This window comes from Muntiacus reevesi, chromosome 6 (assembly GCF_963930625.1).
Source record: "Muntiacus reevesi chromosome 6, mMunRee1.1, whole genome shotgun sequence".
In the NCBI taxonomy this organism is placed as follows: Eukaryota; Metazoa; Chordata; class Mammalia; order Artiodactyla; family Cervidae; genus Muntiacus; species Muntiacus reevesi.
The window spans coordinates 68466877-68481788 of NC_089254.1; the positions used below are offsets into that span (position 1 = coordinate 68466877).

Here is a 14912-nt window from a genome sequence, read left to right on the forward strand (position 1 = left end):
GACTCTGATTTTGGGAAAGATTGAAGGTGGAAGGAGAAGGGGATGACAGAGGATGAGATGGTCGAATGGCATCACCGACTTGATGGACATGAGTTTGGGTAAACTCCGGGAGATGGTGATGCAGAGGGAGGCCTGGCGTGCTGTGGTCCGTGGAGTTGCAAAGAGTCACATACAACTGAGTGACTGAACTGAACTGAAGAGAATAGGAGACCAAAGCATCCTTAACTTTTGTTTGCAGTTTTGTGTTTTGATTATTAGCTCTTAGAATGTATAAACTAATTCTGGGTCGGATCATAAGAGTCAAGATCCTGATCAGTTTTCTTTTCGTTTATTGCTTATTTTTGCCATTTGAGGAGGGACTATGACCTAATGAAGCTTTTTTTAAACAAGTTTTTCAAAACTTGTATAGCCAGGTGAGTTGTCTCATTCAAAGTTGTCACTGCAGGACATTTATTACAATAACAGCTCTACTGCTCAAAGCAATGTGAGATCTTTTGAGGATCATTGCTATCAAAGTCTATAGCAGATTTTTGGAATTTTTATGTTATGGTGGCATAAACATCATTCAGTACAGGTATATCTGTGTCTTGGAAGTAGCAAGTCATAATTGTCTTTTCACTAGGATGGGTAATTGGCCTATTTATTATTTAGAGGATACAGTTTGGAAAAAAATGAGGCTGGTGTCTTATGTGTCATGTAAATCATCTCTGAAGGAATATCCAAAAGGGAAATTTCAACAAAGTTTTCAGCTATTGCAAAGTTACTGGCATGAATAAAGACGATCTCAACAAGACAGTTTTGAAAGTGATAGTGTACAGCTGGTTACTTAGTTCTGTAAAAGTTTTTAAAAACCACTTATTATTAACTGTAGCATTCTGGTATTATGAGGAAATAAAGGCAATTTTCTGGAACAAAAATAAAATAGCTTGACTTGGTGTGATTATCATTTGCTCATTAGCTGGAAATGATTCTTGGAATTGAAAGATAGGTACTTAAGTAACAGCTAATGGATTAGAATGAAATGTATGAGAGAAGAAAGGACACCTTTTAAGGACTCATTGCTAGAGTTTTGAGACATGGTGAGATATAATTTTCTTTCTTTGGTGTGTATTTCATATCCATATTTTCTAGATTTCCTTGGCTTGGATTTAATTGAATAATTTTCCATTATAAAAGTTATATGATCATGATAGGAGAATAAACATTTCAAATGCCCTACATATTTCTGCCAGATTGAACCCTTACATATATCTTGTGGGTCAGACCAGATCAGAAGCTCAGGTTTGTACATATTAGGTATGATGTGCTTATTTGATAAATGGCTAGGAGATGTTGAGTATGGAGTTGAAAATTATTCTGAGCATTCTAAACTGGAAATATAAATCTGAGGATCCCCAGAATGTAGTTGTTATTCAAGGAGAGATGTTAGTGAAATCACCAAAGGAGTGAGAGAAGGATCACGAGCTGAGCCTGGAGACACTACAATGTTTAGAGACTGGAGGCACGGGAAGAACCTAGCAAAGGGTATGGAAAAGCAGCAAGTGGCGAAGCAGGAGAAAAACCAGGAGAGCGTGGTGTCTGGTAGAAAGTCGAAGGGACTATGTCCAAGAGAAGGGGGCAGTTGACTGACTCAATGTTGCCTGTAGGTTGAGTCATGGAAAGATTGAGAACTGATGTTAGATATAACAACATGGAAAGGTAATTAGTGACTTCGGTAAGAGTGGTTTTGATGAAGTGTGGTGTAAATCTGATTAGATGGGTTCAAGAGATAATGGAGGAGAAAAAGGTAAATAATGACTGTGGGTAATTCTCTTTAGAGTTGTTTTGCTTAATGGACAGAAGAACACATAGCAGTCTTCGGGCAGGAAAATTGTTTTGTTTCTGGAAATAGGAGAAATAAGAGTTTATACAGTAATAGGAAAGAGCTAGTAAAAAGAGGGGATTGATGATACAAGAGAGGGAGGACTGTCTGGTGGCCATATCCTCAGGTGGGCAGGGATTGTGGTGTACAAGTGGAGGGATTGACTTGGGATAATTACATGGGCAGCTAACTCCTAGAACAGGAGGAGAGGCTGAGCGTGTGAGCATGGAGGATGCTGGTAGGTACAAAGATGTGGTGATAAAAGTATGGAACTTACCTTTTGATTGCTTTTTTTTACTCAGTGTTGTAAGGAACATAATCATCTTCTCAAAAGACATGGGGAGTAGATGTTGGGAGTTTGAATAAAGAAGGAGAAGGCATGAAATGGTGTTGAGACACAGTGAGGAGGGTAAATGTCCTAGAAAAAGGGAATACAATTGCCAGGCAGCTTTAAGGGACTCCTTGAGGTGGGTGGTTGTCAGCATAAAGTGAGGACAGTCAGCCTGATGATATGCTGTTCTTCAGATCCATTAAGTTGCTCCAAGTGGGTATGAAGCCAGTAAAAAGTTCATTTAAACTAGAAGTGGCTTAGGGAAGGGAGAAATATGTATTAGGAGATGAATAGGGAGATTTGCAAAATAGTAAATACTAAGATTGAATTTAAGCTGAGAAAGGAAGGGAGTGAGACATGAGATAGGTGAGGACAGTGAAATCGTAGGAAATTCATGAGTTTTAGGTCTTATTGGGGGTCAAAGTATTGAAATGGAATTTTGAAAGAGAGCTAGAAGGGATGGAGTTGGTCAGTGAGTGAGATGCTTGAATTTGAGAATGTGTTGTGTGAGTGATGTAAGAGTGATATAGAATGGAGAAGATCATTGGAAGACTTGAAGTCAAGAGGCTGAGAAGCCAGAATTAGAAGGATCACTTAAGTAGATATCGAAATCACCAATAATTACAACAGGAATAGTGCTGGCAAGTGTGATTGTAAACTAAAAGTTAAAATCTTCAGGGAAATGAGGGGAAATGACCAGGAGTCAATAAGTTACTGTGAGGATCAGTGATAGATAGTACAGTCTGATGATATGAGATATAAAATGGGGTGATTTTTAGTGAAATTGTTGCCGGAAGGGGTCCCCTGCCAGGGCCCAAGAGTGGGCTCTTATCTAACATTCCAAAATGAATGTCTGAGGAGACACAGTGCTGACAAAAGCAAGAGACTTTATGGAGGGTAAGGGAACCCAGTAGAACTGCTCTGCCAATGTGATTCCAAGTTTCTGGTTTTATGGTAAAGGGGTTCATTTCTGGGTTGTCTCTGGGCAATCAGGGTCCTTCCTGGTGGCACACATATTGCTCAGCCAAGATGAATTCTAGCGAGGAGGATTCTGAGAGGTTAGTACCTTTCCCGAATTCTTCTGATTGGTTTTGGCTTGTTATTTCCATGTTCCTTACCTGGACCTCCTGTCATAAAATAACTCATGCAAGTGTTTGCTATGGTTCCTGGCCAGGGTGGGTGGTTTCAGTCAGTATTTCCCTAACAGAATAAAGGAGAATGGCATGACGTAGCAATGAGAGGTAAAAGGGTAGCTTCCCCCGTCCTCTCCAGACGTGCAGTCTACACCTAAGGGTTTGCAGGAGAAGCAGTTCCTCCCCTGGAAAGCCGGTTCTCAAAAGATGGTGAAAATGTGAAAGTGTTAGTTGCTCAGTCATGTCCAACTGTTTGTGACCCTGTGGACTGTAACCCGCCGGGCTCCTCTTTGCATGGGGTTCTCCAGGCAAGAATACTGGAGTGGGTTGTCATTTCTTTCTCCAGGGGAAGATGGTGAGGGAAGTATTCAAAGAAGAGGTTAGAGATAGGGGATTTTCCTAATGCCCATGAGTAAGTTCTGAAAGGCATCATATCTGCAGATGGGGCATGATGGGAAAAGGGGCAGAACCACATGGAGGTTAGAGAGCTGGAGATGAAGGATGATTTGGGAGCCTGAGCTTCTTGAGGCCACTGCATGAACTAAGACAAAAGGCCTGATTTGGTTAATCTTGACGATTCTGAAGAATATCACTGTGAGTTTTGCTGGCAAGTAGATGTTCTCTTGCCAGGAACTAACAGAATTTGGGAGTCCCAAACTCTGATACCAACTTGATTGGTGTCAAGATTCCAACTCAAAAGGTTGCGCAAGTGAGAGTGTGGAGAAGTCTTATTTTGAGCACCGGGTACTTGACCTGTGACTATGGAGTCCAGCTAAGGGGTATGGTCTCACTCCTAGAACATGGATGTAGAGAGGAAGGAAATGAAGGTAAAGATGTTAATCAGGTAGATGGCAATAGAAAGAGAGAATTTGAGGCTAGCTGTCATGATGATTTTCAACTAATTGATATAGAAATTGAAATCTTTAAATAGTGTGAATAAATAATTTATTTGAACCACACCTAAAAATTGCAATTTTAAAAAAAGAATACCAAAACCTCCCACTTCTAGGGTACTTACCAAAAATCGAAGTATATTTTTAACCAGTTGTGTCAGCTTTTTTCTGAAAAAATCAGTCCTTGATTTGGTTTTAATGGAGTTCCCCCCCCCCCATTCATTGTTTGCCGTGCTATTTTTCAGGGATTGGTTTTAATTGCTTTGCTGAAATGGGTTCCCTTGTGTCTTTGGCTTTCAATGTGGTAATCAGTCACAATCATCAGAATATGCCAACATACCATTATATTAATAAAATTTTACTAGAATATTTTTAGATATAATTTGATTGTATTTTCATGTCCTGGTATATATATTTTCATATATCATCATGTATATTTTTCATATATCAGAATAAACCTAGGAGATTCTGATTTGGTAGATGTGGGGATACCCAGTCGTTAATAAACAAAACCATGATTCTGCTGTAAAGCAAGGCTTGGAAACCTTTGCCTTAGTAAGAATAAGGATTTTATATATAAGAACTAATACTAATGACAGTACCTATCACAGCTTTCATCTGATCATATTTACTTTAAGTCCTTAGTCCTTGATATACACAATGAAAACTCCCTGAAAATTTTCATCAGATTAAGACTTCCTCAGCAGAACATAGCTAAAATAGCCTCCCCTTTAGGTACAAGGGTGCACAGAAAATCTCTTGTATATGAATAAATAGGAAAGGAATGTTCATGTTTAGAAATTGGAAAATAATAAAATGAAACTCTCACCCAAAAGGCAGATCTTGGAAAAACTTGATTCACATTGGTAGTTTCCCTTTAATTTAGTTTAAGCAAAATAGGAATTTTAAGTACTAGTTATTACATACTGAGTATACAGATAACAGTTTTTGCAAATAACAGTGCTAGAAACTGAATGGTTACTTTTCAGTGATATGAAAGTTCAGGACATTTATCCATTTTCTGTAGTGAGGATTCTCAGCAAAGACATTAGCTTGTCAGAGAAATCTGGAAGATTAATGCTCGGCCAGACAGAGTAAGAAAATAAAGGAGAGAAAAGATGAAATGGGGGAAACAATGTATAGAATGGAGAGAATGTGAAGAATGTTTTCTTTAAAAACCTTTATAAGCTTATCATATTTTATTCCTCTTAAATAAAATAATGAAATATGAGTCCTTAATATTTCTATTTTCCCAGTTCTATACTTCTGAAAGGCTTTTCTTGGTTTAAGTACCTAACAGAATCTGTTGATTTTAGATTGTGACCCATGACCTATGGGGCTTTTTACTATTTCACTGGGTGGATTATAGTCATATTTGAAACTTTTATAATTCTTTTGCAGAACTTCCTCAACTTATGATAGGGTTATGTCCTGATAAGTTGAAAATGCATTTAATACACATAACCTATGGAACATCATAGCTTAGCCTAACCTACCTTAAATATGCTTAGAACACTTAAACATTTGTCTACAGTTGGGCAACATCATCTAATACAAAACCTACTTTATAATAAAGTGTTTAACATCTCATGTAATTTACTGAATACTGTACTGAAAGTGAAAAATGGAAAGGTTGGCATGGGAACAGAATGGCTGTAAGTGTCTAGATTGGTCACTATTGTAACCAACCAGCTGCTGTTCTCTGACCTGCCCAGCATCACAAGAGAGTATCATACAGCATACTGCTAGGCCAGGAAACAGTCAAAATCCAAAATCTAGATATGATTTCTACCACATGCATAAAGCTTTTGCACCATGATAAAGTCAAAAAATTTTAAGTTGTCTCTGTGTTAACATTCAAAACAAGTTACATTGTGCACATTTTCTCTCTCTCTCTCTCTCTTTTTTTTGAGGGGGCCATGCAATACAACTTGTGGGATCTTATTTCCCTGACCAGGGATAGAACCTGGGCCCTGCAGTGAAAGCATTGAGTCCTAACCACTGTACTGCCAGGGAATTCCCTGGAGACTGCTCTAAGGAAAACTTGATGCTAATTTTGTACAATGTAACAATCACTGAATATATGAATAAGAAGGCATGATTAGCCTATTACCTTGCAGTGTATTATTTTGTAAAACTCTGTAGTTTGGTTGGGCAGTTTTGCTTCATGTGGTATTAGCTGGGGTACTATTATATTACATTTGGAAGATCTAAACTGGTCTCAATCACATGATTAGGAATTATTGCCAGCCCTGGCTGGAAATTCAACTGGGGTTGTCAGCTAAAAACTCTGCAAGTATCTTGTATGGCTGCTTAAACTTCCTCACAGTTTGGTGAATGGATTCAAATATTCAAAGATGGAGAGTTCCATATGCATGGAAGTGAGAGTCAGATCTCAGATGTTATACAATATCACTTCTGTCTCATTGTGTTTGTTCTAGGACCAGCTTAGATGCAAGGAGAGGAGAAATGATCTCCACTTTACCATGAGAGGAGTGACAAAGAGTTTGTAGACATCTTTGTTCAACCACAGTCCATCATCTGACCTCAAATTATTTATATTTCTCACATATGTAAAATGCACATATTCCTTCAAAGACTCCTGAATGATCTCATTCCATTATGCTATCAGACTCAAACTCAAGGTTCAAATTCTTATCATCTCAGTCTGATTAAACATTTGTAGATGAGGTGACACAGATACAGGCCTTTGAACTAAAAGGACAAGATATCTATTCCACATAGGCTCGATATACAATGGGAGATAAGGATAGGATGATTTCAGTAGATATTCCTATTTAAAAACCAGAGAAATAGGAGATACCTAGCTATCACTGCTCCATTGAAATTCTGATAGTCAGCCAGGTGTATGTCACCAGTTCCCCTGTTTTGGGAAAGGGATTATATGTTGATTAAAGTTCTATTCACCTTCCTGGTAGTGGTTGCCTATGGTTCTTGGCTCCACCATTTACATCACCATTTTCTTTCCATGAGAAATGACCCAGGCCTTAATCTAAGTATCTTTCTAGGTCTGCTTCCTGGCTGTAAAAGACTTGAATTAACTTGTTGTGTTTTAATCCAAGCCGGCTGTGGTTTTTTGGTAGGTTTCATGTGCATCTTATTGGTATTTATCCCATGAGACAAACCAAATCCACATGTCTTCCTGAGACAGGTCTTTCTCTACTTAGGACTTTGAGTTAAAATGCCCTTAAGATTCTTAGAAGTCTTTTTGTTTAGGTGAGAATATCTATGAGTCATACCTTGAGATTCTTAGAAACTTTTTGCTATAGCTGAGAATCTAATAGGCAGGCTCTTAAAAATATTAGAAACTTTAAAGATATAGATGATATAGTTTAAGCAAAATAACTGTAAGATCTTCTGAGGTCTTATCAAAGGGTCTTGCTTATACCCTTGATTTGATCTTGGTCACATTTGCATAGAAGCACTTTGGATTAGATGTTTTCTCTGAGGCTGTTTCGTTGAAAATCTATTGCTGATTTGGATTTCTCTATTCACTTGTTTCTTTCTTATGCATATTTGGTGGGAATACTGTAATGATGCATCCTCAATGCATCACTGCAGAGGCTCATGATTTTGGTTTCTTCCATTATTGACAATGTTAGCTATTATCACTCAGTTAAGGTTGATGTACCCCAGTTTTCTTCACTGTGAAGTTATTAGTAGAATACATTTTGAGTGGAGACTTGAATATTGGGATTTATCTGAGAGAGTTATGCATTAACCATATTGAGTTCTTATTCATGGAGCCAAAGAATGAATTTCCCAAACAAGGGAATAGGATTTATTAAAGAGAAGGGAAGTACAGAGCTGTCAGCATAGACACTGAGAGGGGGTAAAGAGTCCCACCAAGGTGGGACTTACAGCAGTTTATATTCTTACCAGTATTAATCTATACAGCTTTGGTTTGCTTCTGTCCTTAAAATATGTCATTTTTAACCAATCAGTTTAAAGGTCAAGATGTTTAACATCTTTATTGCTTCTCTTGATCCTCAGATTAAGCCTTTATCATAACCTCCTGGCCATTTTACAATGGACCAAAAGTATGGGCTATAGATTTATGATCACCCATATGGAAAGGAAGTTAATTACTGCCCTTCCCTGGATCTGAGTGCTGATAATTTATCAGACCAAGGACACATTCCAGGAATTCTTGACAAAGGGTATAATTTTAGTTTAATGGAGTGAGATGTTTGTTGAAAGTAAGACAGAGGTCTCAGAGTCCTGCACTGACTGCCTAGCAATTTCTATTTTGCTAGCAGCTCAACAGCCAATACCGGAGAGGCATGTGTTGACAGAAAAGAAAGTTTACTTTTTTTCTGGAGGCTGGCAACTGAGGGAGAAGGCAGACTCATGTCCAAAGTCCAAATCTCCACCATTAATCAGTGGGCATGTTTTTAAAGGGGAGTTTCAGAGGTGTGTAGGCAGAGAATAGGGGCTATATGCAGAACAGCACAGTCAGCTCTGACAATCATCTTGAATTAGTCATGTAGTGGCCTGATCAGCATCATTTTGATTATTTTAGGTGCAGTTGATCTTTAGTTCCAGGGTTGATTTTCTTGAGTCTGGTTCTCAGAATTGTGGCAGTTTATGTCATGACTGTAATTTGGTAATCATGTAGTTAACTTCTTCCTCCTAGTGGGATTTCATTATCTACAAAACTGCTCACAGGATTTGGCTCAGAATATTATCTGTAGCCCTTAAGGAGGAACTAAATGTCTTTGACTTTTCTTAATGACTAAACTACTACTGTTTGGTCTTGTTTGACTATTTTTCTTTGCTTCTGCATTTTATCATTTCTCTCATTATATTTATTATTTGACTAAAGTTTTTCTACAAACAAGTCAGGCAGAGAGTATGGAGGAAGTTCTGTCCTGGGAAGGCCCCATAGGGTCTTATTCCATTTCAGAGACTGGCTCAGAAAATAGGGGTGTTGGTAGACTGGAAAGATGAAGCAGCCTTTTTCTGTTTCCGTTCTCTCAGTGAATATAGAAGTGAGGTCATTAGCAGGGAGTTATAATGAAGAAATGCCTTGGGGATTTTAGGAGAGAAAAATTTGGAAGGATCTTCTCAGAGTAAATTGACTAGGAAAATGCACTAGTGGATTTATGGGCAGTGTTGTGCTAAGTGGGACCACTTACCATTGTATTCATAAATTATGTGGCTAGATGTATGACCATTCAGGATGCTCTGCTTCTTGGGGTCAGACTTTGATTAGTAGAAGAGTTAAGTTTTACCAAGGTTGAGGTTTGGCCAAGAGAGCATAGTATAGAGAGGAAGAGGAACAAGGGAGCGATTTCATGATGAATCATGGACTGTAAACTAGATTAGGTGGACAAGAGAGAGATGAATGATAGTGAGAAAGTAGTAGGTAGGGTCAGTGGTTTAAAAATCTCCAAATGAAATGGAGCTGGACACTGTAGGGGCCCTCCAAGGGTCATTCCATTTACCCATTTCTTATTTATGGATAATGGGCTTCATTCAGTCTCCTTGACCTTCCCTGTGTTCCAGATGGCTGAATCAATCAGGGCACGGTCCTGGTTCCTAATACCTTTGGACTCTTCTGTAGGAACTAAGGCCCTCACCCCGGTGGAGGATGGTAACTTTAGACTGACTGCAAGATTCCTGGAATACTGGAACACCACCGTGTTACCTCATGTATACCTGCATGCTAAGTCACTTCAGCTGTGTCTGATTCTTTGTGACCCTGTGCACCATACCCTCCCGGCACCTATGTCCATGGGATTCTCCAGGCAAGGAAACTGGAGTAGGTTGCTGGTGCCCTCCTCCAGGGGATCTTCCCAACCCAGGGGTCAAACCCACATCTCTTATGTCTACCTGCGTTGGCAAGAGGGTTCTTTACCGCTAGTGCCATCTGGGAAGTCCCTGTGTTACCTCACTACCAACCAATCTGAAGAAAGTTTGCACACAGTGGTAGATAACGAAGACTCTGACCTCCTCCCCAAATGATTCTCGCTTTAAAAACTTTCCTGGTCATATAGAATGTTTGGAATAGGTTTTTGGATGCAAATCTGCCTTCTCCCCAGGGTGCTGGGCTTCTGATTAAAGCAACCTTTTTTTTTTTTTCCCAACCAACACTTGTCTGTCAAGTATTGGCTTTCGAGCCAAACCTGGGTTCGGTAACACAAACAGTTAAAGTGAGAGTTCAAGAGAAAGATAGGTAGGAGATGATGAGTAAGGAGTGGGATAATTGAAATCAGGATTTGGGAGACTTTTCACATATGTTCTGGTTTAATACTTTATAAGGAAATTTTTATTATCTTCATTTTAGACATGGACAAAATTGTATTCATAAAGATTAAATAACTTGGCCAAGGTCACAAAGCTAGTCAATGGCAGTTTGGATAGGAAATAAAAATATTTGCTTTTGTTTTTAAATTCTAAAAGCTTTGTACTATACCAGCTGCCTCTGATTCATGATAGTTGCCTGCTAGACAAAGGATAATCATTATTATGACTGAAAATGTTGACATTGTATTTGTTTTGCTTTTTCCAGGCTTATATATGGCATGCAAATAAATTTTAAAAAGGGGACCCCAGAATACATTTGAATTTTTAGAACATTTCCTTACTTCCTTTAGAAAATAAGTGGGTTTAGAATTTGACTGGAAATGATTTTCACTTCTGTCTTTCAAAATTCACAAAGAAGCATTCACATAGCAGTGTTCAGTAAACTGTTAAATATGGAGTAAATCCTTCCTGATCAGGTGAAATAAAATTTCCCATGTGTTAAGAGAGTCTCCGTTTTCCTGTATTTAAAATGAAGTAGATTCCTACTTAATGATAAACAATGATGATTAAAATAAATAATAGAACTTAAAAAGATAATTTTGATTATCTCTACTTTAAGAGGCTTCAAAAATTTGTATTGATGTTCTGAGTTGGTGGTGGTAAGGATTTTTATGTTTCAGTAGAGGAAAAAAAAATGATATTTTAAATAGAAGGTTTTTCAGCCCAATAATTAAATAACAATACTTACCCGACTTCCACAATACTGCAAACAAACAGAACCAAATTGTGTGGGCTGCTTTTGGTTTAAATTACATAGCGCCCTTTCCAGCAAAACTTTAGGTATAGAGGCTTGATTGAAATAGCTGCATAATTTCTGAGCAGAGGCTTTTCTTCGCTGTAATTACATTCCTGTGGTGACTCATGCTCTCTTAATTTCTTGATTTTATAATTCAAAGAAGGATATTCCCTTGAAATTTGAAAACCTGGAAGACGCAAAAGCTATTTTTTTAGAAATTTATTATTATTATTATTACTCCTCCTACTACTACAGTTCCTCCCCCTCTGAGTATCATTTTACATAGTTGCTTTTGATCTTACTCATGCAGGTTCCCATAATGGAGGTTTACTCACATGGCAGTGAAGGAGAAAGGATCCAACATTAGGGATGGGCTGTTCTGGATTCGGAAGCTTACGCAGTGGAGATTTGGGGCTTTTACTCTGATTTTGTAAGCAAATAAGGTGAGGGGGAGATATCCCTGGAGAAACAGAACTAGATACAGCTTTTTGACATAGAAGCCATTTGTGATATAAGCCTGGCCAAGTGCTTGACCTTGAGCAGATGTCAGTAATAATGATCTTAAGGAAACAAAAACTGTTTTCAGGCAAGAGAAATAACAACAGCAAAGATAATAAATCAGTTGTAAAGACTCCCAGTTCTGTTTCAGTGGTAAAGATTGGCTTTAAGCCAATCTTGAGCTGTTTTGCAGACTTGACACTCACGTAGGGGTAGTGCTCAATCATTACATCAAGTGGAACCTCAGGAAAGATGATGTTGATTTTTTGCTGACCCTCATGACTTCAGTCAACTAAAGTGTGAACTCTATTGACTGTTCCCCCAATTCTTTGCTGAATTTTCTCGTCTTTTCATGAATATGCACATACCCTTAACTTGAAACTTCCCAGTTTTGCTCTTGGGGAAGACACTACTTTGGGCAAGGTGTTTTCCTTACTTGTTGCAAGTAATAAATTCTTTATTCTCCAGCTCTTTGGCTTGTTTGTATCTTTTGGCTTGAGAGCCACCAAGAGAGAGACTAGGTTTGAGGTGACAGGATTCACCCGCTGGCACAGCTCAGCTTCTCTCAAGAGACTGCTTATTTTTGATTTTCTATTTCTCTTTCCTTCATCTGGTAATTTTTTTTTTCTTCTGAATTTACTGGTTCAGATTCCCAAGAGAGGGAACCTGGCTGGCTCTGCTAATAAATGCTATCACTCTCACTGATAGAGAAGTTGTTGGAGACTGATAGTAAGGTTGGGGGCAGTGTTTTGAAAACATCTGCCTGGTACCTCTCCTGTTGGGGGTATGGTCTTGGATAAAGATTAGGATGTGAATGTGCTTTAAAAATGTAAGGACTTTAAAACATTTCATGAGCGTTGTGTCTTGAGGCACCTTTTAAAGGGGAAATTTTTTCTCATATATAGAATTAGAGATAAGTATAGTTAAGGTGATGTAAATATTTAAAATTATTAATATATAAGAAACTGGTGGTGGTTTAGGAGAGATTTCAGAAAAGATTATTTTAGAAAGCTGAAGTATATTCTTTTTCATTTCTTCTAAACTTCCTTGCCTCTGTTTAATTTTTTTTGTGGGGGAAACATTTTGTTAGATAAAATGTCACACATAACACATGAGAAATGGTATGGTATAGTGGCAAATCAAAACTCTTTGACTTAAAGGGAAAGCAAAGATGTGGGGAATGAGAGGAGTTGATCATTTCAAAGTTAGGGGCAAAGCAGTTAGCTGTTGGGGAAGGCTGTGGCTGAACAGGAGGTGGGGAGTGGGTGGGGGTGAAAGAATTCCACCTTAGCATGTTAAGCTTGATATGCCTATTAGATATTCAAGCAGAGACATCCAGTAGACAATTAAATCTCCAGTTTGAGAGGAAAAAAAAAGTCTGAATTGGAAATAAAAAATTAGATTTTGATAGTGTCTTAATGCTTAAAACTATGAGATAGGAAAAGACCACCAAGGAATATGGAGAGACGGTCTCCTGGGAGTACCTCACTATTCAAACATTGGAGAAGAGAAACAGCAAAGGAAACTTAAGAAGGATGTAAGGAATAGTAAAAATTAAATTAAAATCTTTGTATACAAAAAAGCTAAAGTAAAAAGGGAAGTATAAGATGTCTTAAAAATAATGGTAGTTTCCTAAACTTGCTGAACTATATTGGTGGAATTAGCTTTGCTAAACAAGGGGGTGACAGGTGGGTTAGTCAGTTCAGCTTCATATCCTTTTACAAGTACTAGGCTGTGTGTGTATGAAAGAGAAAGAGACCTATAAAGTTTTATTTTTGCCTTGAATTTTATATTAAATAAATCACTCATGCTGGAATGTTGTCAACAATGGTGATTTTCAAATGACTTACATATTCAAGGCCCTCTTTCATCATCATTTCTTTTTTTTTTTTTTGCAGTGATTTGCTGTCCTCTGAATATGTGGAGAGACACATTGAACATGGAGGGAAGACTGTGGAAGTAAAAGTAAGTAAAATTTTTCTCTTGGGGAAAACTCTGAGAATCTTTTAAGTGCTGCTGATGATTTTAATTTTCCATGATACTTCCAATATACAATTTGGGGGTTTTTATATTTCAGAATTTATCATTAAAATGTGTCACTGGCTTAAGAGAAAACTTAGTTTTCAGTAAAAGAAGTCTTAGTATACTACAGGAATTTTTGGAGTTATGCTTTGTGGGATTAATATTACTGCAAGTAGTTCTCTTTTAGATTATATCACAGAAAATAATTTCTGAAAAAAAAATAATTTCTGAAATTGACTTTTAAGGTTAGCACTGAGAATGAAGAGGTGAAATCTTAGTAGGGTAGGTGCCTGGCTTTGTATTCATTTGGAAAAATTCATCTGGAAAAATTATGAACTTATTATGTCGACAGGGATGTCCCAGAGAGTTTTAAATCCCTGGAAACAGAAATCTCAGGATACTGTTTCTTGTTGAGTAAACTCTGAAAAAGATTTCTTACAAAATTTTTTTTCGATTTATAAGTGGTAGACCCAAGTTTGATCCTTGGGTCAGAAAGATCCCCTGGAGAAGCAATGGCTACCAACTCCAGTATTCTTGCCTGGAAAATTGCATGGACAAAGGAGCCTGATGGATTACATGTCCAAGGGGTTGCAAAGAGTCAGACACAACTGAGCAACTAGCACGTTCACTTTCCTAGGCATAAGAATGTGTCTTTCATGTCTACTGATGATGTTGTCTGAGGTATATGAGACCAGACATCACCCAAGTGTTTCTTTAGGACCAATGTTTAATATAAAGAGTTTTAGCTAAGTGTTTATTTTCTTCTGAACAGGAGTTTAAGAAATAGAGTTTGTCCTGCTCTTCCATGTGCTGCTTTCCAAACCCAGTGCCTTCCCTCCTCTTATAAAACATGCAAACACTAGCCTGACTTTTGTGGTTATTCTTTCCTTACTTTTGCTTGTAGTTTTATTACCCAAGTGTGTCCTAGAGTTTAGTTTTGCTTAATTTTTTTAAAAATCAATTTTTAAAAACTCTCTTTCATTCCATTGGTTTCCCCTTATCCTTCTTTTTATTCTTCCTTGCAGTTTATTTGTTGAAAAAGCCAAGTTATTTATCCTATAGTCTCTCACAGTCTGGGTTTTGCCCTTGATTGTAATTTTATATTTAC

The 14912-nt window shown here is 37.8% G+C and overlaps 1 protein-coding gene across 10 annotated transcripts in view; it reads left to right on the forward strand.

Annotated features, from left to right (window-relative positions):
• The window catches only part of ADAM22 (ADAM metallopeptidase domain 22), a 222781-nt gene that overhangs the window by 104249 nt on the left and 103620 nt on the right, over window positions 1-14912 (forward strand). For all 10 annotated transcript variants that reach the window (XR_010663779.1, XM_065939998.1, XM_065939996.1 and 7 more), the window contains exon 4: window positions 13681-13747. Coding sequence is in view for 9 of the 10 variants with exons in the window: in XM_065939998.1 (XP_065796070.1) it covers window positions 13681-13747 (67 nt within the window). In the remaining variant the exon portion in view is untranslated. The remainder of the gene's footprint in view (window positions 1-13680; window positions 13748-14912) is intronic.